This window comes from Culex pipiens, chromosome 2 (assembly GCF_016801865.2).
Source record: "Culex pipiens pallens isolate TS chromosome 2, TS_CPP_V2, whole genome shotgun sequence".
Lineage (NCBI taxonomy): Eukaryota > Metazoa > Arthropoda > Insecta > Diptera > Culicidae > Culex > Culex pipiens.
Window position 1 is genome coordinate 167,652,598 of NC_068938.1, and position 25,846 is coordinate 167,678,443.

Consider the following 25,846-nt stretch of genomic DNA (forward strand, 5'->3'; position numbering starts at 1 on the left):
GGTTTATGCATCTCCCTTAACGTGATCGCAGCACCTAAGAGGTCCTAATAAAAATAAGTGACGAGTAAAAAAGAATAGACTTCCTACAGACTTTTTGTCAAGATTATACAGACATCGCCTTTCAGGAAAATGGCATCCCTCTACAAGGCTTTTTCCGTGGCGATCAGTGATGTCAACCATCGCGGCGCTCATTTTTGGTTCGCGGCACATTTTTCGTTTGTGGTGCTTTTCAGTTACGGAATTCGACAAAATGGTGTTCGAAGCATTTGTAGAACTCACCAACAGCAACATTTCTTCAGAACATTGTATAGCTGTAAAATTCATACGCAAAAAGTTTCAAGAAGATTTCAGACCTCAGGACCGATGGTTCGCGAAGCTTTTGTTTGCCTAACGCATTTTTGGTTGTAACTTTTTTTGTATTCATCAAAAATTATCACTATTTTCAGCAAAGTTTGTACTGGCGATCAGACGGGACCGTTTGAGGTTATGTAAATTCAGACCATTTTTAAACTGCTTGTAATGTTAGATAGGTAAGTCAGATCTTGAAAATTCTTAATCCACTAGAAAGTACTTCTCATATGCTTTCTAAAAATATGTAACATGTGAGGGTTTCATGAAAAAACCACCCTTTTTACCATAATTTTAATTAAATATGAAACATTTTTTTAACATATCTTTTTAAATAGATGGTCAAACTGCATGAATTTAAATAGAAACTCAAAAGTTTTAAATCATTTAAGAGTAGTTTAGGGGTCATACCTAACCTAAGCAAACAAAAATAAGACAAAAAAACAAATTATTTACTTGATTTCTAAATTTAATTTCCCGGAAAATTATTTGAATATTTAAGGGTCTCCAGAAGCATGGATATGTAGAAAATTAATCACTTAAATTACTAGGCCAAAATGATAAATTACTTTGACTACAAAATATACTTTTAACACTGAAATAAAAAAGCACTAATTTCCTAAATTCTAGGAATTAAACCTCTTTTACTTATTTAGTAATCCAAAAAACCCAAATGCTAAACGCTTTGTCGTGTCCCCCATCTTATTTTTTTGTTCAATCTAGATTAAATGTTCAAATGATCCTATCGGCATGAGATACCCATGACTCATAGGCTGTTTAAAAAATTTGCTTCAGGATTGTTTGCATGATTTCTAAATGTAGGATTATTTTTTAATTTGGAGTTCAATCGAGTAAAATTTTTATTATTTTTTATTAATGATTTAAATCTATTAGGCCGCTACAAATATTTTTTGAACTCGCCTCTGACCATAGTCGAGGGGAAAAGGCAAAAAATAAAAAAGTTCAAAAATTGAATTTACGAGCCATGGTTTCAACATTTGAATGCAAAAAGTATTTATACATGCATTATACACCTGTCCAGTTGTTTTGCAATCATTATTTTCCAAAATATCTAAGTATTACCGAAAAAAAATATTTTACTCGAAAAAAAACGTTTTTGCGGTGTTGTACATTGGAATTTCATGAAAAAATCAAAATATTTTTAATCCAGCCCAAACATGCTAAATTTTATTAACAATGCAGAAAAATGCATTTTAGATTGTTTTAAGTTGTAGTAACATCTATTTTAGTTGAAATTTTGAAAGTTTTTGGAAAAATATTTTTTGTCTCTTGATTTTTCCGACACATTTTGAAGGGACAGTGCGACATAAACTTTGAAAAATATTTGCAACGGCCTTATTCAAAATTCTGTTTTTAAAGCCGTGTATCGTGTTTAATTTATGAGTAAAGTTTTTCAAACTTTTTTTAAATATATTTCAAGACTGAATTTTCAGTATTCAACAAATATTCTAGCGTGACGTCACACTCTCACGAACCCCTCTCCACCCCTTGTCACACTTTGTCACGCTTGCGACGACCCCTCCCCCCCCCCCCCCCTAGAGCGTAACGTACTTTATGGATGACGCCTAATACGATTATACGAAAAATAGTAATATTTTTTATTATAATAAGTTATAATCTGGCTTATCAATGTAAGTTATTTGTAACATTTTTTCAAGATAATTAAATATAAAAAACGTAGCAGATTTATAAAATAAAAATAACAATGTGAAACTCTGGCTATTTTATATCCAGCTTTTGAAAACAAAAAAAACTATTTAAAAATAGAATGATGAAAACACAACAAAGAAAAGTTGTTTCTGTCCACGAGGAAAATTTAATCATTCAAATAAACCGTGAGGAATGCAAAGTATGAATCATACCTGCAATTTTTAGTCCATTCCCTTTATTTTTTTGGCTTAAACTAAATTATGCATTGTTTAAACACTACTTCCTTGAACATTATAACAAAGTGTGTATTTTTTCCAAAAAGATATTATTTTTTTTTTCAAATACAAGAATTGATCGTACTTAAAAAATAGTTTTGATGCAAAGAAAAAAAAAATGATTCCGAGAACCACAATTGATCTCAAAACTTATAAAAAAAAAGTTCCATTAACGAAAATAACTTAACTGATCGACTCTTGAATTTTAGCTAAACCGTTATGATTTTGTTATCCTGAAATTTAAATTCACTCCCCAAAAAAATGTAAGGAATCCCAAAAAAATGCCCTCGTAGTTTTTGGATGGCCTACCAATATAATATTAAAAAATAAATGAAAAAAACTAACACCTTTAAAGAAAAAGCTCGATAAGAAATTCACATGTTACATTCAGTCGAATTCAAATGCTTTAGAGCTCAAAAACCTTTCCTTCGGTAGGAAAAATTACAATAATGTTTTTATTTTGTTCAATGATATTTTTGCACCGTTTCAATGCAAACTGATTTTATTTTCGTCATACATCTTCCTACTTTCACAAAAGGAAGTTTAAAAAAGCCAACTAAATGAGTTAACAACCTCTCCAAGTGCTGCTCACATTGGTATAAATTCAAACAACATCTCCCCAGTGCCCGCAACTACGGTCAGTTAATTAATATCTTTCCAAGTACGACAAGCTCTCAACATTACACAAAACAACAACGGCAGCAGCAGCAGCAAAAAAATATGCCATCCTGCCATCATAACCCCCGCTGGGATTGTCGTTTTTCTTCCCTCAGGGGGGTTGTGATATGGCGTGCTGGAGAAAAACACAAGGAATGCACTTGGTTCGCGCAGTTTTACACGCTGTGCCAGGACCACCCAGATCGATCCCTGGAAAAAGTGGATTTCGGACGGGCTGTCGCAGAATTTTTGGGGGGTATCAAAATTGAGATGTTTGGTGGAATTTTGTGCTGTGCAGTGAATGCTTAATTTGTTGGGATTGAATTTAAAAAAAAAAATCTAATTTTAAACGAATACTAACAAGTTTATATTTTTAAATAAAACGATTTCCTCGACCCCATTTAAGAAGAAACTCAACCTAAACCCGGATATTTAAGCACAGAGTACATCACTCAAATAATTCATGAAGCCTTTCGCTGCAATCAGGGCCATGTGAAAACTTACGCCGTGGAATTCCATCCTTCAACCACCTCCAGAGGCCACTCTCAAGTCACGGTGGTGATGCCAACCTGTCTGTCGGGACGGTTTGAAAACGTCCGCGCGTACGCGATTTTTCCCCGTAACTCATAATTAATAGATTAATTTTACACGAGAGGCCACTCTCGCGCCGTCTCCTTACTTGCTGTGGGCTGCTTTTGAACCAGAAATAAAACAGGTGGAAATGCATTTTGATGTGGGTTGCGAGTACGGCTAGTTTTCTTCTTACTTTTGCTTTACTTTCTAGCGTTCGTTTGGGAAACGTGATAATGCAACTGTAAGGGGGTTTGCGCCACGATCGATAAGCAACATGTGTTGAAATTTCTGATGTACAGTTGGCTAAAAATTAGAACGATTGACCACTAGAAAAAAAAATTTAGGTGTCAAACAGTTCTTACCAAAAATCGCTGTCGCTGATTTTGAATCTAGCCTAAAAAAGTTTCAGCTTGACGATTTTCAAACTACATTTTAGAAAAGAACAATTTAAATGCATATACAGTCCAGACTCTATTATCCGAAGTTTCAATAATCCGATGGTTGATTATTCGAAGCTTTGTATGGGATTTGGATAATCGAAAAAAAATAAATCTGAATATTGAAATAGCAAGCCATGGTTTCAACATTTCAACCAAAATGCATTCAGCCGCTCTAATCGAGTCCATCCCTTATGCAAAAACAGCAAGCCGAGAAAAACGCAAGTGAAATTTGTCCCGCCGATAAGGCTACGTGTTAGAACATCATGAAAAAATGGATTATCGGCTGTTTTCTGGAACAAAGTACTTACTAAATTTTATTTGTTTTTTTTTTCTGATAGTTCACGAGACTTCGAACTAAACTGCACCATTACCTCAAAATTGATTAAATTACATATGGGACGGACTTGCTTTGAGCGGCAGCATTTTACACCGCAAATTTATTATGCAATCATTAGTTTTAAAAATATCTCGGTAGGGATCTATTTCTATTAGGGTCATTCCAGGTCAACTGAGTACACTTTTGGACTCGACCTTCACCGATTTGGACCAAACTAGGAGGGAACGTTTATCTATCGATAGTTATCAGAAATCCCAAGTTTGGTGCTGATTGGACCATCCCTCTATTATTGGCATCACCCTTGGCGATTTTCAAAAAAAAATATTTTTTCTTTTAATCATAACTTTGCAACTATTTGAGCAAAAGACTTTCTACAGGTTGCATTTTATAGAAAATTGTCCAAGGAATTCGATAAAAATAAAATTTTAACCCTTAAATGCCCACTAATATTATATTTTATCATTTTAAGTATAAAAAATCAGTTTTGACCAATTGCTTACATTTTTATTTGTTTTATTTTATCACCATCGTGTTCTCCGGACAATTTTACATAATAATCAATGAAGACTTCAAACTAAATTGAACTATTGACGAGATACAGCGATTTTACTGAAAAAAGTTTGATTTTGTGCAGCACTCGGAAGTTCATGGTGTACTTTTCAACAAAAAGGAATGAATCTCGCATAATTCGGTTTTTATATGTGAGAAACTTATTTCGGATTTTTAATTCATAGCACAGAGTGCAGTGCAAAATCAAACTTTTTTCAGTAAAATCGCTGTATCTCGTCAACAGTTCATTTTAGTTTGAAGTCTACATTGATTATTATGTAAAATTGTCCAGGGAACACGATGGCGATAAAATAAAAAATATAAAAATATAATCAATGTATCAAAACTGAATTTTGATACTTAAAACGTTAAAATATAATATTAGTGGGTATTTAAGGGTTAACATTTTATTTTTATCGAATTCCTTGGACAATTTTCTATAAAATGCAACCTGTAGAAAGTCTTTTGCTCAAATAGTTGCAAAGTTATGATTAAAAGAAAAAACTAACTAAATCCACCTATGTGGTTGGAGCCTTCCTCGCCTATTACCAACAATGGCTGATATGATGAAATTGTACAAAAATTTCATCTTTTTTTTAGATCCGGAATAAAAAAGTACATAATTTTCACATAAATGGCCATACCTCGAGACAGGGTTGCCAGATCTTCAATGTTTTTGACTCGTTGGAAAGGTTTTTTGATAACCTAACCAACGATGGGTCGGATGGTGGATCTGGACATAAATGAGATCTGGCTTCCAAAAAGTACATCAATATCACTTAAGTGGCCATACCTCGAGACAGGGTTGCCAGATCTTCAATATTTTAGGCTCGTTGGAAAAGTATTTTGATAACCTAACCAACGATGTGTCGGATGATAGACCCGGACATAGTTTACATACATTTAAGTGAGATCCGGCTTCCAAAAAGTACATCAATGTCACTTAAGTGGCCATATCTCGAGACAGGGTTGCCAGATCTTCAATGTTTTGGACTCATTGGAAAGGTTTTTTGATAATCTAACCAACGATGGGTCGGATGATGGATCCGGGCATAGATTACATACATTTAAGTGAGATCCGGCTTCCAAAAAGTACATCAATATCACTTAAGTGGCCATATCTCGAGACAGGGTTGCCAGATCTTCAATGTTTTAGGCTCGTTGGAAAGGTCTTTTGAAAATCTAACCAACGATGGGTCGGATGATGGATCCGGACAACGTTTACATACATTTAAGTGAGATCCGGCTTCCAAAAAGTACATCAATATCACTTAAGTGGCCATACCTCGAGACAGGGTTGCCAGATCTTCAATATTTTAGGCTCGTTGGAAAAGTTTTTTGATAACCTAACCAACGATGTGTCGGATGGTGAATCCGGACATAGATTACATACATTTAAGTGAGATCCGACTTCCAAAAAGTACATCAATATCACTTAAGTGGCCATATCTCGAGACAGGGTTGCCAGATCTTCAATGTTTTAGGCTCGTTGGAAAGGTCTTTTGATAATCTAACCAACGATGTGTCGGATGATAGACCCGGACATAGTTTACATACATTTAAGTGAGATCCGGCTTCCAAAAAGTACATCAATATCACTTAAGTGGCCATATCTCGAGACAGGGTTGCCAGATCTTCAATGTTTTGGACTCATTGGAAAGGTTTTTTGATAATCTAACCAACGATGGGTCGGATGATGGATCCGGGCATAGATTACATACATTTAAGTGAGATCCGGCTTCCAAAAAGTACATCAATATCACTTAAGTGGCCATATCTCGAGACAGGGTTGCCAGATCTTCAATGTTTTAGGCTCGTTGGAAAGGTCTTTTGAAAATCTAACCAACGATGGGTCGGATGATGGATCCGGACAACGTTTACATACATTTAAGTGAGATCCGGCTTCCAAAAAGTACATCAATATCACTTAAGTGGCCATATCTCGAGACAGGGTTGCCAGATCTTCAATGTTTTAGGCTCGTTGGAAAGGTCTTTTGATAATCTAACCAACGATGTGTCGGATGATAGACCCGGACATAGTTTACATACATTTAAGTGAGATCCGGCTTCCAAAAAGTACATCAATATCACTTAAGTGGCCATATCTCGAGACAGGGTTGCCAGATCTTCAATGTTTTGGACTCATTGGAAAGGTTTTTTGATAATCTAACCAACGATGGGTCGGATGATGGATCCGGGCATAGATTACATACATTTAAGTGAGATCCGGCTTCCAAAAAGTACATCAATATCACTTAAGTGGCCATATCTCGAGACACGGTTGCCAGATCTTCAATGTTTTAGGCTCGTTGGAAAGGTCTTTTGATAATCTAACCAACGATGTGTCGGATGATAGACCCGGACATAGTTTACATACATTTAAGTGAGATCCGGCTTCCAAAAAGTACATCAATATCACTTAAGTGGCCATATCTCGAGACAGGGTTGCCAGATCTTCAATGTTTTGGACTCATTGGAAAGGTTTTTTGATAATCTAACCAACGATGGGTCGGATGATGGATCCGGGCATAGATTACATACATTTAAGTGAGATCCGGCTTCCAAAAAGTACATCAATATCACTTAAGTGGCCATATCTCGAGACACGGTTGCCAGATCTTCAATGTTTTAGGCTCGTTGGAAAGGTCTTTTGATAATCTAACCAACGATGTGTCGGATGATAGACCCGGACATAGTTTACATACATTTAAGTGAGATCCGGCTTCCAAAAAGTACATCAATATCACTTAAGTGGCCATATCTCGAGACAGGGTTGCCAGATCTTCAATGTTTTGGACTCATTGGAAAGGTTTTTTGATAATCTAACCAACGATGGGTCGGATGATGGATCCGGGCATAGATTACATACATTTAAGTGAGATCCGGCTTCCAAAAAGTACATCAATATCACTTAAGTGGCCATATCTCGAGACAGGGTTGCCAGATCTTCAATGTTTTAGGCTCGTTGGAAAGGTCTTTTGATAATCTAACCAACGATGTGTCGGATGATAGACCCGGACATAGTTTACATACATTTAAGTGAGATCCGGATATATGTGAAAACACATTTTTATACATAACTTTTGAACTACTTATCGAAACTTCAGTCTGCATAAAACTCGATCTATGGGACCCTAAACCAAGTCGAATGCAACAAGTTCGGGTTAAATCGGTTCAGCCAGTGCCGAGAAACATGAGCTAGTTTGTTGGTCACATACATACATACACACACACATACACACAGACATTTGTTCAGTTTTCAATTCTGAGTCGATATGTATACATGAAGGTGGGTCTACGACGTTTTTATACAAAGTTCATTTTTAGAGCAGGATTATAGCCTTACCTCAGTGAGGAAGGCAAAAAAGTTTTTTAGAATATCGCCAAAAAAGAGGGCGGTGCCAAAAATAAAGGGATGGTCCAATCAGCACCAAACTTGGGATTTCTGTTAACTATCGATAGATAAACGTTCCCTCCAAGTTTGGTCCGTCGGTGAAGGTCGAGTCCAAAAGTGTACTCAGTTGACCTGGAATGACCCATTACTATCACAAATTGTTTTTTGACTATTTCAAAGTAATAAGTAGCTTGAACAAAAGTTAGCAAGCAACTCTTTTTTGTTGATGTAGGTATCTGAAAATGTTGTTTTAATAGCAATAAACTGCAGCGTAATGAGAATAGGTCGAAAGGTTTTTTTAAACCCGAAAATGCAGAAAAATGTTTTCAACTTTTATTCAGCTGATAAGACTTTTTTTTAATGAACAAATAATATAACCTGTCCTGATTAACTATTGTGTTGTCCCCCTCAATCTCCCTATAATTTTACCCTAAATTTTATGGAAGCAAAAAAAAGTTACCTTACATTCATATTATCATTGAAAATTCCTTTTAAATAGAAAGTAAACTGTTCCGAATAAATTAAACAACGTTTATTTGTGTATTTTTTTCCACAATGGAGAATGGGTTGATTTGGTCCAAGGGTGAACACGAACGGGACCAACTTTTATCGAAAGATCTCGCCGAAGCATGAAAAATGTCTTCTAGATCAACTCTCTAAACTCCGGGGTACAAAAGGTTACAAGCTGTTGAAGTTTGAGCATTTTGTGTAAAAACGTACAAAAAAATTTTTTTTTTGCAATCTTAAAAACCATTTATAAAATTTCTATTTTACTATGGGTTTCGATCATCTTGACTTCATTCGACGTGTATCAGCAAAAGCTATGAGTTCTGATATGTCTTAGCATGATTGAAACATGACTTCTCTGGTTTTTATCCAATTGAACAGTTCGAAAAAAATCGAAATAATTTCGAAAAATTATGGCTTATTTTGAAAAACAAAGAAATATGTTTTGATGAACTATTTTTTATAATTTCTTATTAAAATTATGATTTCAATTATCTTAATTTTTTATGTCAAATGGGAAACTTAAAACTCAGAAAAGCATCAACACGGCTGACTCATGCATAAATATCTGAAAAAGTTATAAAATATAGTATCAATTTCTCGTTGTTACACATGTAAACCTCATTAAAATGTTATAAAAACGTTACTTAACGCACCTTTAGGTGGTTGTGCCTTCCTCACATTCATAAAGTCAATACATTCAGTAAAAATAGCAACATTCCCCCTTAACATGTTTAAAAAATCAACTTTATTTCTAATTTCTTTTGATAAGGTTCGCAGGCCTTCAATATTTCTGGCTCATCGGCAAGGTCTGATAAAAACTTTATTCAACGATAGTTCGCATGAATGATTCAGGCAATATTTCTATCACAAATTCTAAGATCCGGCCTCCAAAAAGTGTATAAATAATACTTAATTGCTAGAAACTATTGATAGGGTTGTCAGATCTTCGATGTTGCAGGATCATTTAAAAAGTCTTTCGATTGTCTTACTAACGATGGGTCGCATGATGGACCCGGATCTTATTTTTATTGAAATATCTGAGATCCGGCCTCCAAAAAATGTATCAATAACACTAAAGTGCTGATAACTTTTGATAGGGTTGTCAGATCTTCGCTGTTTTAAGCTTATTTGAAAGGTCTTTTTAATACCTTTTTGAAAATGTATAACATGATAGGTTTTCTTGCAAAACCACCCTTTTTACAATGGAGCACTTCCATACAAGCAGTTTTTGATTTTTTCTATAAAGTATTTCTAATGGAGCGAACTGTCAAAAACTGCTCGACTGCGGGTGTTCCATTGCTGATTTTAAAAAGAGACCTATGGGACCCCAAGACGGATCGAATGAGACTAATACGGTCAAAATCCGTTCATCCAGTTCGAAGATAATCGAGTGACATTTTTTTTGTCCACCCACCTACACATATCCACACATACATTTGCTCAGAACATGATTCTGAATCGATATGTATACGTGAAGGTGGGTCTACGAGGTGTGTGTGTGTGTGCAACCAACCAAACGGGACCACGCGGTCGCTTCTTACAAATTGAGTTGTTTCCATGTATTTTTAGATCTACATTCTATACATGCAAATAACTCGCATAGGCATTTGGAAGGTGTTAGCTCTGCCGAGCTTCGGTGACCCATTTCTACGCTGGCTAGCCGAGCGCGAGGTCCCTCAGCTTTTATCGACAAGCCCCGCCCTGAAGAACGTTTGCACCAATCGGGTTCAAACGTTATTTAGAACTTCCGAACCCTTGTCAAATGGACAAGGACCCAGCGCGTATATAGTTTGATAGTAACAGTATTCCTAATTCCAGACGTCGCTCACCAAGCCGTGATGGCCTAGTGGTTAGCATTTTTGCTTACCAATCCAAAGGATGGGGGATCGAACCCCGACTCGGGCGACTTTGATTTTTCGTTCATGTTCAGAGTTTCAAGATTAATATTTCCTATACTTTCTCGTTGGGAGCAGATGGGAATCGAACCCAGGACCATTCGCTTAGAAAGCGAACACCGTAACCAGTCAGCCACGGCCGCTCCTGAAGGTGGGTCTACGAGGTTAAATTAATAAATTCATTTTTCGAGTGATTTTAAAGCCTTTCCTCAGTAAGGTGGAGAAGGCAAAAAGCATTGAATAACACTTTTTTTCAACATAAAAAACAGTTTTAAAAATGTGATTAAAGAAACCAAAAATAATGCTATCTTTTGTAGTGAATTTACTTAAAAATAACTTCAATAAAGATCTACTTCGTGTTTCGGTGAAAATTTTTATAAGGTTTCCAATTTTGTTCAATGTTTTATTTTAAGTTCACGAGATAATGAATTTTGAATAATAGATTTAAATTTTCTCCGGAACACGACAGTGAGATCAAAACTTTGATTGAAATATGCACTCAATGTGAAAATTAAGCAACAAGTGCGGAACATAAACTGAAAACTGTTTTTAATTTGAAAATGGACCACTCTATATTTTCTTTTAAATGAGTCCTGGCTCGACCATGTACGGCTTGCAGTTCCAGAGAAATCGCAATTTGAAAAGGAAGTTTTCTAACATTTTTTTGGAAAAAGGATGAATCTTTGGGGTGGAGTCAATATTTTGGATCGATCTTGGCAAAAATTAAGATTCTTGCTTGTTTTTGTGATTTCAACAGTCCCATTAAATTTGAGCTTCATTAGAGAATGTTGATATAAATTTTGAACTTTTTTGTGAGGTGTAATGACTCATACACAAGTATTGGCAAACCGAATTGATCGTAACCTTACTGTAATTCACTGATATGAGAATCAGAAACCCTCTATCGCCTATCACAACTCATCATTGTTGCAATCCTGCACATCTCCGCGAGAGATGTTCATCGCTCCCTTGGCCCCTCAACCTAGCCCTGGCCCTAAGCACCCCCGATAATTGATAAGCCGGTCCGCCACCACAAAAGGTGTGCACTATGAAAAACTACATTTTTCCTTATCTCCGAGGCCGCCACCGCCGCCGATTAGAATCGAATCACGGATCCCTTCGAGACCCGCGCGAGGTTCCCAATTATGGTCGGGTCCCACCAAAAACGGAAAACCACCCTTCGGACCCCTCAACGGACAACAAGGTAGAGTGCGTGTCAACGCCTGGCAGCCACGGTGGCTCGCGCACCCGATAGACGAAATGTCTCCGGGCCCATGTGACAATCCGTCAATCGGTGCAGCAGTTTGTCTGGTTGGTGTTGTTAATTTATGCGATCGAGGCAGGCTGTTGCCGCTGCTGCTGCACCTTTTCTAGCTTTGTGAGGTGAGCTTGCGATTGAGCTTTTGCTGATCGATGGCCCAAGGAGATGGTCATAGAGCTGGATTGACACTCCGCAGGTCCTGGGGCAATACGAGCGGTAATCACCTCGAATTGGACACTCTGAGAAATACTGTAAGGATATTGAATTTTGACTCAAGGCTCAAGTTTTCTGCATTGACTGTGACATGACTGTGACATCAATGCAACATGACTGTAACACAATTGAAGCATGACTGTTTCGCAATGCTACATGACTGTGACTTAAGAAATGTCGCATGACTGTTTAATGACCGTAACTTGACTGGTTTTTCAACATGTTATCTTTCTAAAAGCTTTTTTATCGTGTATTGCATCATTTGTAGCATATGTGTGTCCAACTTCACTTTAAGGCTCTGCCGTGATGTGTGCACGCGCGTGTTGCTCGCACAGGTGAAGTCTCTTGTGTCAAGTGTATCACACAATTCGCAACAAAAATGGCCACCAGCAAAACTACACATCCCAAGGCTGTCGTCCCCAACATTCCATCCCTCGACTCCCCCCTCTCAAGCCAGGTGCAAGCTAAATTTCTGCATCCGTAATTTGTCTCTGTGTGGAAATTATGGAAAATCAAGTCTTCAAACTGCAAACCCCTTCTCCAAAATGGGTCTTATCAGCGAGCTATTCAGCACCACCACCCCCGGACTTCCTCCCCCTGAACGTCACACATAACATGATGTTTTCCAACTGCCTTTTTGGGGAACCCCGCGCGCGGTCTGTGTGGAGACACGTGGAGTTGGAGAGTGCAACAAAAAAATCCGATCTGCTACCGTCATCCAAATTCGGAATCCCTCGCGGACCTCAAGCTGTCATATGTTGGAGGAGCATTGTCGTAGAGTATTGGATTTTAACTTGTCCAAAATTACTAAAATACTTTTTTATTTTCTAATTTAAGAAATCCGAAAGGATCTTCATGGTTTTAGTTTAAATTTGTGAGCCTCAAAATCATTCATTATTATTATTTTTTTATGATCATCTAACTAATTTGAAAAAAGACTTATAACTTTGAATAATAATGATATTTTTTTGCAAATTTACCTTCAATTTTGAAAAAAAAATAATTTGACAAAAAAAAAACAAATTTCTCGGCAGCCTTGCCTCGCCGGCACATGTCTTTGTCAATTTCTGTTATCATCATCTGACGAGCTCGAGCTCGTGCAGCAGAAGACCAAACTCTATCTCGAGGGGGGAAACTGCTTTGCATTGCACTTTGGCAAAGCGAGAAGACGTGCTGGCTGCGATGCCTGCTGCACTCTGTTGATGAGCCCGATATGGGGAGCACCACGAGAAATGTGCTCGGAAATGGACATCGTCATTCGGTATCGGTTTCAGGAGGTACCCTCTAAGGAGGGGGGCGAGGGGTTTGAGGTAGTTTTTAGTGGTGCGTAGTCCGTCAGCAAGTCTGCCAGTGTCGACCAGGGTGAATTTCTTGAAAAATTACTTTGTGAGTGCGATTTTACGATTTGGATGGTTTAAAAGAGTTTAGTTATAAAAATGATTTATTAAAATTGAGTTATAAACTATTTTTATTTATTTTCCAGTATGTTTGTTAGATTCCATCCAAGTATTTTGAATTTGCATCTATGTTTTTAATTAGCATTAAAATGAGTTATAAATTTTAAACATCTGATAATTGTAAATTGTCTACTGAGGTCGATTTTAAGAAACTTTTTCATAGTTTAAGTCCCAAGAACTTGGTCGAGGCCAAGAAAGGGAAGGCAAAAATACTGAATTTTTAAATGACATGCTTTATTTTCAACATTTTGACAAATAAAGAAATATTAAATACTGTTGACATTATTGCAGATATTCTTCTGTAAAAAAAAATATCAATGAATTCCTGGAAAATACTTGTTTTCATTTTGCCGTGCTCGTGCAAGAAGATGAGGTTTATCGTAAAATTTACTAAAAACTAGCTAATATTGCTAAAAATGCTGAAAATGGAAAAAAATACAAAATTTTTAAAAAAACAAGCATACAAAACTACAATTAAATAGAATACAAATTCTAAACTAACTCAACATACTAAACACACTGAACATATTTAATCTAATCTAATCTAATCTAATCTAACACAAACGCAGCCAGTCCGATGAAAGCATGCTGGAAAGTCTTGTGATTAGATTACGCCCCAAGCACTTTTCTTGTCATTATTAATAATTGCAGTACATCCGAGAACACCCGAAAATGTATTGCAAAAATTAAAGCGGCCAGCCCTACTACGTTGTGTTTACCGCAGAGAGGATTCTGAGAACGGATCACATTTCACAGAATCTACAGGGGAGGAAGGATGCGTGGACATACCGTACCAAACGCTCCTGTTTACAGTTTCATTTGTATTTTGTATGATGTGTAAAGTGTAAAATATAGTGTGGTTATATAATCAAATAAATATAATAATGCAATATAATGATCATTTAATAAAATCCCTTCACCTATATATAATAACCAAGCACCCAAGCACATAAACAGCGGCACAAAAGAAATGAAAATGAGCATGCAAAAACAAGACAACGCGTCCCCGTGGTCAGCGCACTAATGATGCCATTATTTAATTATAATAACCACGCACCCAAGCACACAAACAGTGACACAAAAGAAATGAAAATGAGCATGCAAAAACAAGACAACGCGTCCCCGTGGTCAGCGCACTAATGATGCCATTATTTAATTATAATAACCACGCACCCAAGCACACAAACAGCGACACAAAAGAAATGAAAATGAGCATGCAAAAACAAGACAACGCGTCCCCGTGGTCAGCGCACTAATGATGCCATTATTTAATTATAATAACCACGCACCCAAGCACACAAACAGTGACACAAAAGAAATGAAAATGAGCATGCAAAAACAAGACAACGCGTCCCCGTGGTCAGCGCACTAATGATGCCATTATTTAATTATAATAACCACGCACCCAAGCACACAAACAGCGACACAAAAGAAATGAAAATGAGCATGCAAAAACAAGACAACGCGTCCCCGTGGTCAGCGCACTAATGATGCCATTATTTAATTATAATAACCACGCACCCAAGCACACAAACAGCGACACAAAAGAAATGAAAATGAGCATGCAAAAACAAGACAGCGCGTCCCCGTGGTCACCGCACTAATCCTAAACACACTGAACATATTTAAAATACTTAATATACTAAAAATTCCAAAAACGCTCAAGGGTGCTGCAAATATTTTTAAAATGCATTTTCTCGCGTTTATAATCATATTTAGCATGTTTGAACTCCTTTGAAAACTTTTTAAATTTTTATGAAATGTACAATGTACAGTCCTACGAAAAGTTTTTTTCGAAAAAATTCCGTCCATACCTCGATATTTTCAAAACTAATGATTGGAAAAAAACTGTACGCCTGTAAAATGCACTTTAAAAAACTTTTTTCATCCAAATGTTGAAACCTAAGCTTGTTATTTCAATTTTAATATTTTTACCCCTCCCCTCCCCCCCCTCAACTTTGGTCAGAATCGAAGGACATAAACTTCAAAAAAAAAATTGCAACGGCCAAAAATACTTAAAATACTTAAAATACTTAAAATACTTAAAATACTTAAAATACTTAAAATACTTAAAATACTTAAAATACTAAAAATACTAAAAATACTAAAAATAATTAAAATACTTAAAATACTTAAAATACTTTAAATACTTAAAATACTTAAAATATTTAAAATACTTAAAATACTTAAAATATTTAAAATACTTAAAATACTTAAAATACTTAAAATACTTAAAATACTTAAAATACTTAAAATACTTAAAATACTTAAAATACTTAAAATACTTAAAAAACTTAGAATACTAAAAATAATAAAAATACTTAAAATACTTAAAATACTTAAAATACTTAAAATACATAAAATACTTAAAATACTAAAAATACTTAAAATACTCAAAATACTTAGAATACTTAAAATACTTAAAATACTTAAAATACTTAAAATACTTAAAATACTTAAAATACTTAAAATACTTAAAATACTTAAAATACTTAAAATACTTAAAATACTTAAAATACTTAAAATACTTAAAATACTTAAAATACTTAAAATACTTAAAATACTTAAAATACTTAAAATACTTAAAATACTTAAAATACTTAAAATATTTAAAATACTTAAAATAATTAAAATACTTAAAATACTTAAAATACTTAAAATACTTAAAATACTTAAAAAACTTAAAATACTTAAAATACTTAAAATACTTAAAATAATTAAAATACTTAAAATACTTAAAATACATAAAATACTTAAAATACTTAAAATACTTAAAATACTTAAAATACTTTAAATACTTAAAATACTTAAAATACTTAAAATACTTAAAATACTTAAAATATTTAAAATACTTAAAATACTTAAAATACTTAAAATACTTAAAATACTTAAAATAATTAAAATACTTAAAATACTTAAAATACTTAAAATACTTAAAAAACTTAGAATACTAAAAATAATAAAAATACTAAAAATACTTAAAATACTTAAAATACTTAAAATACTTAAATTACTTAAAATACTTTAAATACTTAAAATACTTAAAATACTTAAAATACTAAAAATACTTAAAATACTTAAAATACTTAAAATACTTAAAATACTTAAAATACTTAAAAACCAAATATCTACTTACAATATTATAAAATCTAGAATGACAAAAATACCTAAAATTCACAAATATTGAATACTTTAAATATTTTAAATTATTTGAATTCTTAAAATACTTAAAATACTTTTGAATACTCCAAATACTTAAAATACTTTTACTGAAAATGGAGGAGTCGAGATTTTTTTTCCAATTTCGTGTTAATTGACGGAGAATTGTCCATATTTTAGGGGTTTTAAAAAAGGCAACTTTTGTGCTCAAGTTTAGAATGGTGCAAAATTTGGCGTTTCAGTTCCAACAAATAATGTAAAATCATATTTTTTTCGAGGAATTTTAAATGAAAATTCCTCGAATAATAAGATTTGAAACATTAATATTGAATAATCTTATTACTGAAATTTTTAAAATCCAGTAATGAAAATATTAGGAACATTTTGAGATTGGCAACACTTGCCCACTTGTTATCTCTTCATTATCATCTCCACCAGGCATTACAATTTTACCAAACTCGGACTCAACATCTTCTTACCTTTCAAGGCCCATGGTCCTCAATCCTCATAAAGTCATGAATGTCGCTGCGCTCATAATTTCTCGCTTCATTAATAAATTTAACCAGAATCGCGACCATTTTGCGGATCGCGTTCCCGGATCATCATATGCCACCACCACCGCCACAACTCTCCGGGCCACAGCCAATAATAATGAAAAACCAATCGCCCTCAACTTATCTCGTCATCGATCAACCCCCGTCTGGCCAAATCCGGGGTGGAATATTTTATTAATGAAATGCCATTCCATGTTGGATTTGTCCGCTGGAATTGCGGTTGGTTGCCCCTCCTTCTTCGGCACGGCACATACAATGTGATCTCTGTCTTGTAAATCTTGTTAAAGTGGAGTGAAGCCCTCGTTTTTTTTGCTGCTGCTTCTGAGAGAACCTTAAAGTGTCGCAGCAGTAGCTCAATGGAACCATTAAATATGGCCTTAGTGGATGGGGTCTCTGGTTATGGCGAAAATCGATCTGCCCCCTCCATTCTCTCTCTTTTTAAGGGGTGGTACACGCGCGAGCTAATCCGCGATCCGATTGATCCCTTGGACTAATTGCGTAATCACTTACTTGCTACTTTTTGTGGGTGAAATCTTCAAGTGGTATTATCCATAGTTAAACATAAGTCAATTTGTCAAACATTTCAACGTCCATTTTCATTTGAATTACGTCAACCAACTCAAACAAGTCTTGTCATAAATCAAAATTGACACTTTTTTCTTTTCTCTTCTTTCACCCCCTTTCCAGGATGACCGTTCTCCGATGTCCTCCGGTAGCGATACCGACGACTACTCGCCTCCAGACTCGCCTGGACCTAGCTGTAGTAATAGTAACATACCTAACGAACCAATCCTTCATAGTAATAATCACAGTGTTAGTATAGCGCCGCTAACGTCGTCTTCTAGTACGTCAACTTCAACGGCAGCAAGGGCATCGGCATCATCGGTGGTGGCATCGGTTGGCAACGGAGCAGGATCGGGATCGGGACTTGGTGCGACCATTCAGCAGCAAATCAAACAGCATCAGGCTCTCCAGCAACAGATCCAACAACAACAACAATCTTCGACATCGGCCCATCAACAACAGCAAGCGACTCAACAACAAGTGACCAGCAATGTTATTTACCCGGCAGCGGCCTTAGCTAATCTACCTCAGGACGTGCTGATGAGCCTGCTGCAGACCGGACAAATTCAGCTGCATAATGAGGGTGAGTTTTCAAACTACAGTGGAATTGCTATATCATTTGCTTGATTGAAAAAAAAACTCGAAGGTCGAGAATTAGAGCGTTATTTTTTTTTTTTTTTTTTTTTGGGTAATTAAATTTTCTGTTAAACCTGATTTTTTCCATTGCAAATCTGATTGGTATTCAGCAACAAATTATTTAAAACAGGAACTTAAATTTAAATAATCTTAGGAACAATTTATGGTGTTTTTTCTCATTCTTTAGAATGCCATTCCTAATAAATCCAACTACCGTAATGACCCTTCTTCTTCTTCTTCAGAATGTTGTTGTTTATTTTATTAACGTGACTTTAACCTAGAGAGGTCATTCGTCACTTCTTCTTCAGAATGAACCGTTTCAAAAATAAACCATTACCCAGAAATGATAAATTTGTTGTTATATCAAAAAAGGGTAGTTTTTTAAGAGTATGATAAAATTCAAATAAACTCCCTTCTTTAGTTTAATACTGATACAATCTTCAAATCTTATAAATATACAAAAAAAGAATCGCTAAATATTTCATTGTTCTGGTAAAAAACCCCCCCTGTATTTATTATGATTTTCACATTTTTTGTAAAAAATACGTTTTTTTCTTTTGTTAAAACAACAACAATAAACTTTTTTGGGGAATGATTAATTCTGGGTACAGCGTCCAATTTCCCGGGGTTACAAAATTCCCGGGAAACGGGAAATTTTCAACAAATTTCCCGGGAAAAATGAGTGTGAGGATCAATAAATGGCTTGACTGCTTGTAAAATATCCTGCAACTTTGAGAAAACATATCATCTTTCTAATTTTTAAATCTTTCAAATCATCACAAATAAAAGAAAATATTATTAGTATTTTTGTTGAGAAGGATTTTTTAAATCAAAGTGTTTGGATAGTAAAAATCTATGCTCCACAACCATAAACTAGCTTTTAAATTTGTCTCAGTACCATAAAGTTAAAATAAAAAAAAACAAAAAAATCAGCTTGTGAATAAATGAATAATCATTGAATTCACCTTAAAAATCTAATATCTAGCGCTTTTTAACTTAAAACAATATTTCATGAAATCACAACTCAAAGTTTTCAAATATTTTGAGCGAGTTTTTGAAATATAGTTGCATTCTTTGGATAAATTTCATATGATACGAAGTTGTTTTTTGATGGTTTTTCATGGTTTTATGATATGATTTTAGTTATATGGTATTCAGCCTAATAAATTAATTAGATTAAAATAATTTTGAGTATTTAAAAGTGGTTGTAATTCAACGATATTTTTTAATATATAACCCTCTTACGCCCTTGGTAGCTCACGTGCTTCATAAATTTATAACCTCAATCTGTAATTTCTCGAATACTTAGAAACAAATTCTTCTCACACAAACCTTTTTTAAAAATTTAATTATATCAGTTCAATTTCCATCCAACATGTTCAAGGTAAAAAAAAGTCAAACAAATCTCAATGTTGATCTTGGCCGGAAGATGTAAATATCTTATTTTCAAATGATATTACAAAAAAAAATTAAAAAAGGTTGTCAAAAATAAAATAGTTTATATTCATTCCATAACAGCGCATGTTTTGAGGTCCAACATATAAGCAAACAATATTCCTAGTGGTGAGTGCTTCAGAAATAAATAATACCTGAATTAAACCTTGACATGAAATATACAGAAATAAATAAAATCAAATCAGGTTCTCCAATTACTATTTTTTGTATAATTTCAAAACATTGGTGCCAAAAAGGTAGGAAAATGTATAGGGTAGAGTAGTCATCATTAAGACACGGGGAACAATGATAAAATGGCTCTCACAAGTCGTAGTTTCAACCAATTAGGCTCATATTTGGGGGAAAGGTGTGTCTACTAGATACACGTCTGCCATAATAGTGGCTTTGGTTAGAGACGCTCCCTTGCAAAGTTATTCATACATGTTTGATTCCGGGGTGTAAAAGTAAATTTGGACTAAAAATTACATTTTCGCTCATAGGCTGCTATTAACAAAAAAACTAATATTTCTCCAAATTTCTTTCGTCATTTCACTGGGCATGAGTTGGGCTACAATGTCCTTTTGTTAGGTTTGACCAAAATTTAATATATACCCAGAATCCAGGGCTGTCATTGTACCCCACTCTTTCGGCCCATGGGTAACAATGAGACACTTTCATTTTTCTTCATTAAACTTTTCAAAATCTATGGGAATCTTTTAAAACTTGAATTGGAAGTGATTTTTGGCATATTTATTGAGTTTGAACTTCATTTATCCAAAAATATAAGGTTATCTGGTAAAATATATGGATTTTACAAAATTTAAATACTTTTTAGCATAACTTTTGTTAATTAAAGTCTCAAGTTGGCAAAATTGCTTTAAAATGTTCAAGGCAAGTCTCCTGCAATGGAACAATACAAAAATATGATGTTTTTCTAGAAAAGTATTGATTTTTGTAGAGTGTCTCATTGTTCCCCAGCTGTCTCATTGTTCCTGCCAAGTGCGTCCACAATGAGACAGTTGAATAACTCAGGCTGTAGACGTCAGATCGATCTCATATTTTGGTCAATGTTAGAACACATTAAAAGAAAGAAAATGCAACAAAAAGCTCATTAAAACATGCTGATGAAAAAAAATACAAAAATCGTTGAAAGTTAAAAACCAAAAGTGTCTCATTGATGACTACCCTACCCTACTTCTGCTTGTATTTCTGGAATTCTCGGGAAATTTACAAATATTTTTTTTCGGGAAATCCCGGGAATTCCCGGGAATTTTTTTCCTGGGACGGGAAATTGGACGCTCTAATTCTGGGGATTGGTTTATTTTGGGTTTTTTTCTGGGATTTGGGTTTTTCTGAGGAATGTGATTTTTCAATAAGGCGGATGGATTTTTAGAAAATGTCATTCTTGGTCATTGAATTCTGGGGGCCAAATTTAAAAAATAGAAAGTTTTTTGCTTTGCTTTTTTTTATTTCCCGTAGGGATTTACTTTTTTTCAGAAAAAAAATCTCGAAATTTTGTCTAACAAACTTTGTAGATATGACCTGTGATAGCTGAACTTAGCCCTCTACAACCCAACCCAGCCTCTAGGCTAGTTTTGATCTAAAATTCGCCAAAAATCTATTTTCAATCAATTTTTGATCTTTTAAAAGCTCCAATGCTCGAACTCTTAAAATTTAAGAAAATTTTAGGGTTGGAATTGTGACTTGTAAAACAAGTTGTTTTATAAGACTTTGCCCATTTTAAAAAAAATGTCGTTTTTTTCTGGGGTCATGTTTAGCTATGTTTCTTACTAACATTTCCTCTATATTATATAAAATTAATTAATTCAATTAAGTAGTTTTTGTATTGTCCCAGACTATGCCTCTATGCAATTTTGAACAATTTAAATGATAATGGTTTCGTTCTAGAGAAAATAATGTGAAAAACATGCAAAAAAAGTGGCTGTTAAAAAATTGAAAAATCTAAATTGACAAAAGGTGAACAAGAAGTGGTAGTATTAGTCACATACTATCAGAAGCAAACATAAATATGATAAATGCAAATCTAAATACTAAAAATTAAACAAGAAACACATATAAAAAGAGAAGTAAAATTAAAGGCAAATTTAATTTTCAATGTAAAAATTTAAACAAACTGACCTTACTGATTATCAAAATTTTAAACGAAGGCTAAAATCATAAGTCTTTTTCAAATGTTAGTTTTGAACATAAAATTCTGATATTATTTTTATTGAAAATATCTGAAAATGTCACATTTTGACATCCAAAATTGTAACTGAACCTCAGCATCCAGAAGTTGAATCTTCAAAGTTTCGTAATCAATTTTTCAGAACAATTTGTGAACTTAAAAAAAAACTTGGTTCATCGTGAGTATTTATACAAAATACAAAATTTCAAAAAAAAAATCTTCAAAAGGATTGACCTCTACAACGAAGCACTTAATCAAAATTGTTGTGAAGTACTTTTTACGAATTGTCCAAACATTATGATTTACTCACACAAGCTGTCATAGCGCAAAGTTGAAGAGTGGTTATTTTTTTTTTTCAGAATGTACCTATTTTTTTAGGAAATTTTGTTCTCAAGATAAATACAGACGCTAGAATATTTTGAAACAATTTTTGCTGTCAAATTTGTATGAGTATGGGCAAAACCGGAAATAGTTTTCATTTATGTTTGTTTGATTGGCTCAAACTTTTTGGGGGCCTTCCCTAAGAATCCATTTTGTGTCATTGGTTCACCCGTTCCATACAAGCTGTCCATACAAGAATCTTACGTAAATATTCAAAAATCTGTATCTTTTGAAGGAATTAACTGATCGGTTCTTTATCTTCGGCAAAGTTTTGAGTATTTATGAAGGATAATTTAAAAAAAAAAGTTCACGGAAAAAATTGCCGATTTTTTATACAACTTTTACATACAATCAGTTTTCGGAAATCCATATTTTTTATTTATTTTTGGGCAAAACCACAACTTTCGAGACATAGAAAGTATGGATTAAATTGTTGCCACCGAGTTATGGCTTTTTTAAATGCATTTTTTTATGGAAAACAAATAAATTTTGCTCGAATTTCACTCCAGTTTTCAATGTAAAATCAAATTGCAATCAAAAAGTACTTTGGGACCATCCATAGACCACGTGGACACGATTGTAGACAATACAAAATAGATTAGTTTTGTATAGATGTTGTCCACGAGGGGGGGAGGCGAGGAGGAGGGGAGTCTGAGATTTCAAAAAAGTGTCCCCGTGGTTTATGGATGGTCCTTTTACAGATTTTTCGATTAAAAGCAGATGGCCACTTAAAATTTTATTTTATCTGAAAAATTTCAAATGTTCGATTTTTTGAAATTGTTTTCATAAATTATTCATATTCAACTATAAAAATTGAAATAACAAGCCTAGGTTTTATTATTTGTATGAAAAAAGTGTTTTAAACTTTGAAAAATATTTTCAACGGCCTAAGTGACAAAAACAGTTCAAGATTCTTTTATCGCTTATAGATACTAATGCAAAATGTTTTTTTTTTATTCAAACGAAAGACTTACAAAAGTTTGGGCTACATTAACAATACAAAAAAATCTTAAAATAAAGTCGGCTGAATTTTAAAAGATTTTTTTGAATTATTATAAGTTATGTGTTAAGAACTCACCCAATTCGGCTGAGCACAGATAGATAATGAAAAATCAAAATATGTTTGAATCGATTAACTATCGTTTTTTTATAAATGAAATAGTTAAGTTTTGAGAACATTTCAATGTCACTATTTCTTTAAATAAATCCAGGGTAAAAGTTGCTTATTTTTAATTTCAAGTATACAATCAATTGTAAAAGTTATTTTAACACTGCATAGTTTCACAAAAGTAAGACTGTTATACTTAAATTTTACTTTATCCCATTCTTTCCAGATGGCGTCCAGCAGTACATCACCATCCCCCTCTCGCTGATGTCCACCCTCAACAACGCGTCCAAGCCCGATCCAAAGAACAACTCAAACTCAAACGGAAGTGCCAACCAACAATCAGCCAACGCCAAGCCAAATTCTGCCACCACCAACCGATCCTCCCCATCGTCATCATCCTCCTCGCGGAAGTCATCTTCGGCTTCCTCGAAGGAAATCACCATCAAAACGGAAGTCAATGATTAAAGTGTTGAGCTTTGTTTTAAGTTATTTCGATTTGTGCTTTACCATTATTTTTCGCTAAATTTAGGATTTTTTTCAAGCAAACTGCCAAAAATAATTAGACAACATGGCTTCCACCTAATCATGTAACCAAAATTTGTTAAAACCACCCTGCCAAACCCAACTCTGAACGCCCGGGAAGTAGTTCTGAACATGTGACGTCTGTGTCGATCAATAACCCTACCAAATAAGCTCATATTTTTCTATAAAACCAAACTAACTCATTCAAGCAAGAAAAATATCGCTTTTCTAGAATTTAAGGGAAAGAGTACAACCAATCACGGACAGGCAAAAGGTACTTAACGAATTTGGCATTGAGACGCACTGAGAGAAAAAGGTGAATTTAGACGCATTCAAAATCATAAACTCATTTTATAATAAATTTTAGAGTGAAATCAAAAACTCTTATTCTAGCTTATTGCGCGTTGAAATTAAAGCGATTGTCAGTTTGAAGTTGACCCTAGGTTAAGTCCTAATTAATACTTTTAGTATAATGAAATTTGAACAGTTTGCGGAAGCGACTCTGCGAGCCAACAACCAGATATTCATTCTTTATTTTTAGCTAATTCTTCGATCTACACTACTTTTAGCATTAAGTGAAGAACCCAAATACACCATTTCGTTTGTAACTTTTTCTGAAAATCTTCTCTTTCATTTACTTCTTATATTTTAATTGTTAGTTACATTACCTTTTATCCCCCACAATCTTTAAATCTAGTGTTACTTTTCAATTAACTATTTATTGTAACATTCGACGGAAGCGTTAGTAATAAAGGAATTTCAAAAATGGAAGTCGTTTCTTTTCTGACGTGAAAGAAATCAAATTTGGCAGTTGACCAAAAAACAAATTACCGCGCCAATTTGGTTTGGGGTGCTGCTGCGTGTCTTGATTATTCATTAATTAACCAAAACTAGTCGCCGCCGCCACCAGCACCAGTCAAATAGTTCGTGTGATTAGAATTACTTGCTTTGCGTGATTTCGGGGGAAACCAAATAAATTGTGTCAAACGGAAGGTCGACCAAATTTAGGGTTGATGGATTTCGTTGACATTTGTGTGAGGTTGAGACTGGTCATTTGCCTGAGCTCAGAGACAATTATTACTTATTTATAACCTAATTTAAAATATTCATGAAAATATAGAAGATCTTTTTGCTCTTTAATTTTTTCAACCTAAATTATTTCAGATGAATTTCTAAATTGACAAACGAGATTTGTCTATTTATCCATGGCTAGCAACACCTAATTGTAGCTCAAAAACTCCTCAAACATACGATACATGCAAGCCTTTCCCTTGATCAACACACCCCCTTCCCGACCGTCCCTCTGTGATAATGACAGTTTTATCGATTTTTCCACACCTGATCTGATAGTGCGGACCAATGTAAGGGGTACGTACATTCACTCGGAAATTACTATCTGTCTCCAAAAGGACTCCGTGCATTGTGTGCAGTTATATTTCCGTACCCGCACACTAGTCATTATTTTACGGAGCAATTCCGTGGGACTTACGTGCTGTGGGGCAATTTGAGCAAAAATATAAGTGGGAATTTTAAATGTGGCTCTGTTGTAGGAAAGGATTATAGTTGGTATAATCGATCGATACAAAACAAAGCTAACTAGAATCCTGAAATTTGGATTATTTGTTTATTTTTGACAATTTGTCCTTTTGACCGCATGTATTTTGTCCTTTTGTGATACTTTCCATAAAGACAAACTTTAGAGAAAAAATGATTCAAACAA

At 34.3% G+C, this 25,846-nt stretch overlaps 1 protein-coding gene across 4 annotated transcripts in view; it reads left to right on the forward strand.

Annotated features, from left to right (window-relative positions):
- Positions 1–24,897, forward strand: part of LOC120429078 (serum response factor homolog) — a 441,698-nt gene extending 416,801 nt beyond the window's left edge. For 2 of the 4 annotated variants that reach the window (XM_052708784.1, XM_052708785.1), the window contains 2 exons: positions 17,981–18,440; positions 23,831–24,897. In XM_052708784.1, coding sequence (XP_052564744.1) covers positions 17,981–18,440; positions 23,831–24,069 — 699 coding nt within the window. In that variant the 3' untranslated portion in view covers positions 24,070–24,897. The remainder of the gene's footprint in view (positions 1–17,980; positions 18,441–23,830) is intronic. The other 2 variants (XM_052708786.1, XM_052708787.1) reach the window with 2 other exon arrangements.
- The last annotated feature ends 949 nt before the right edge of the window (positions 24,898–25,846 follow it).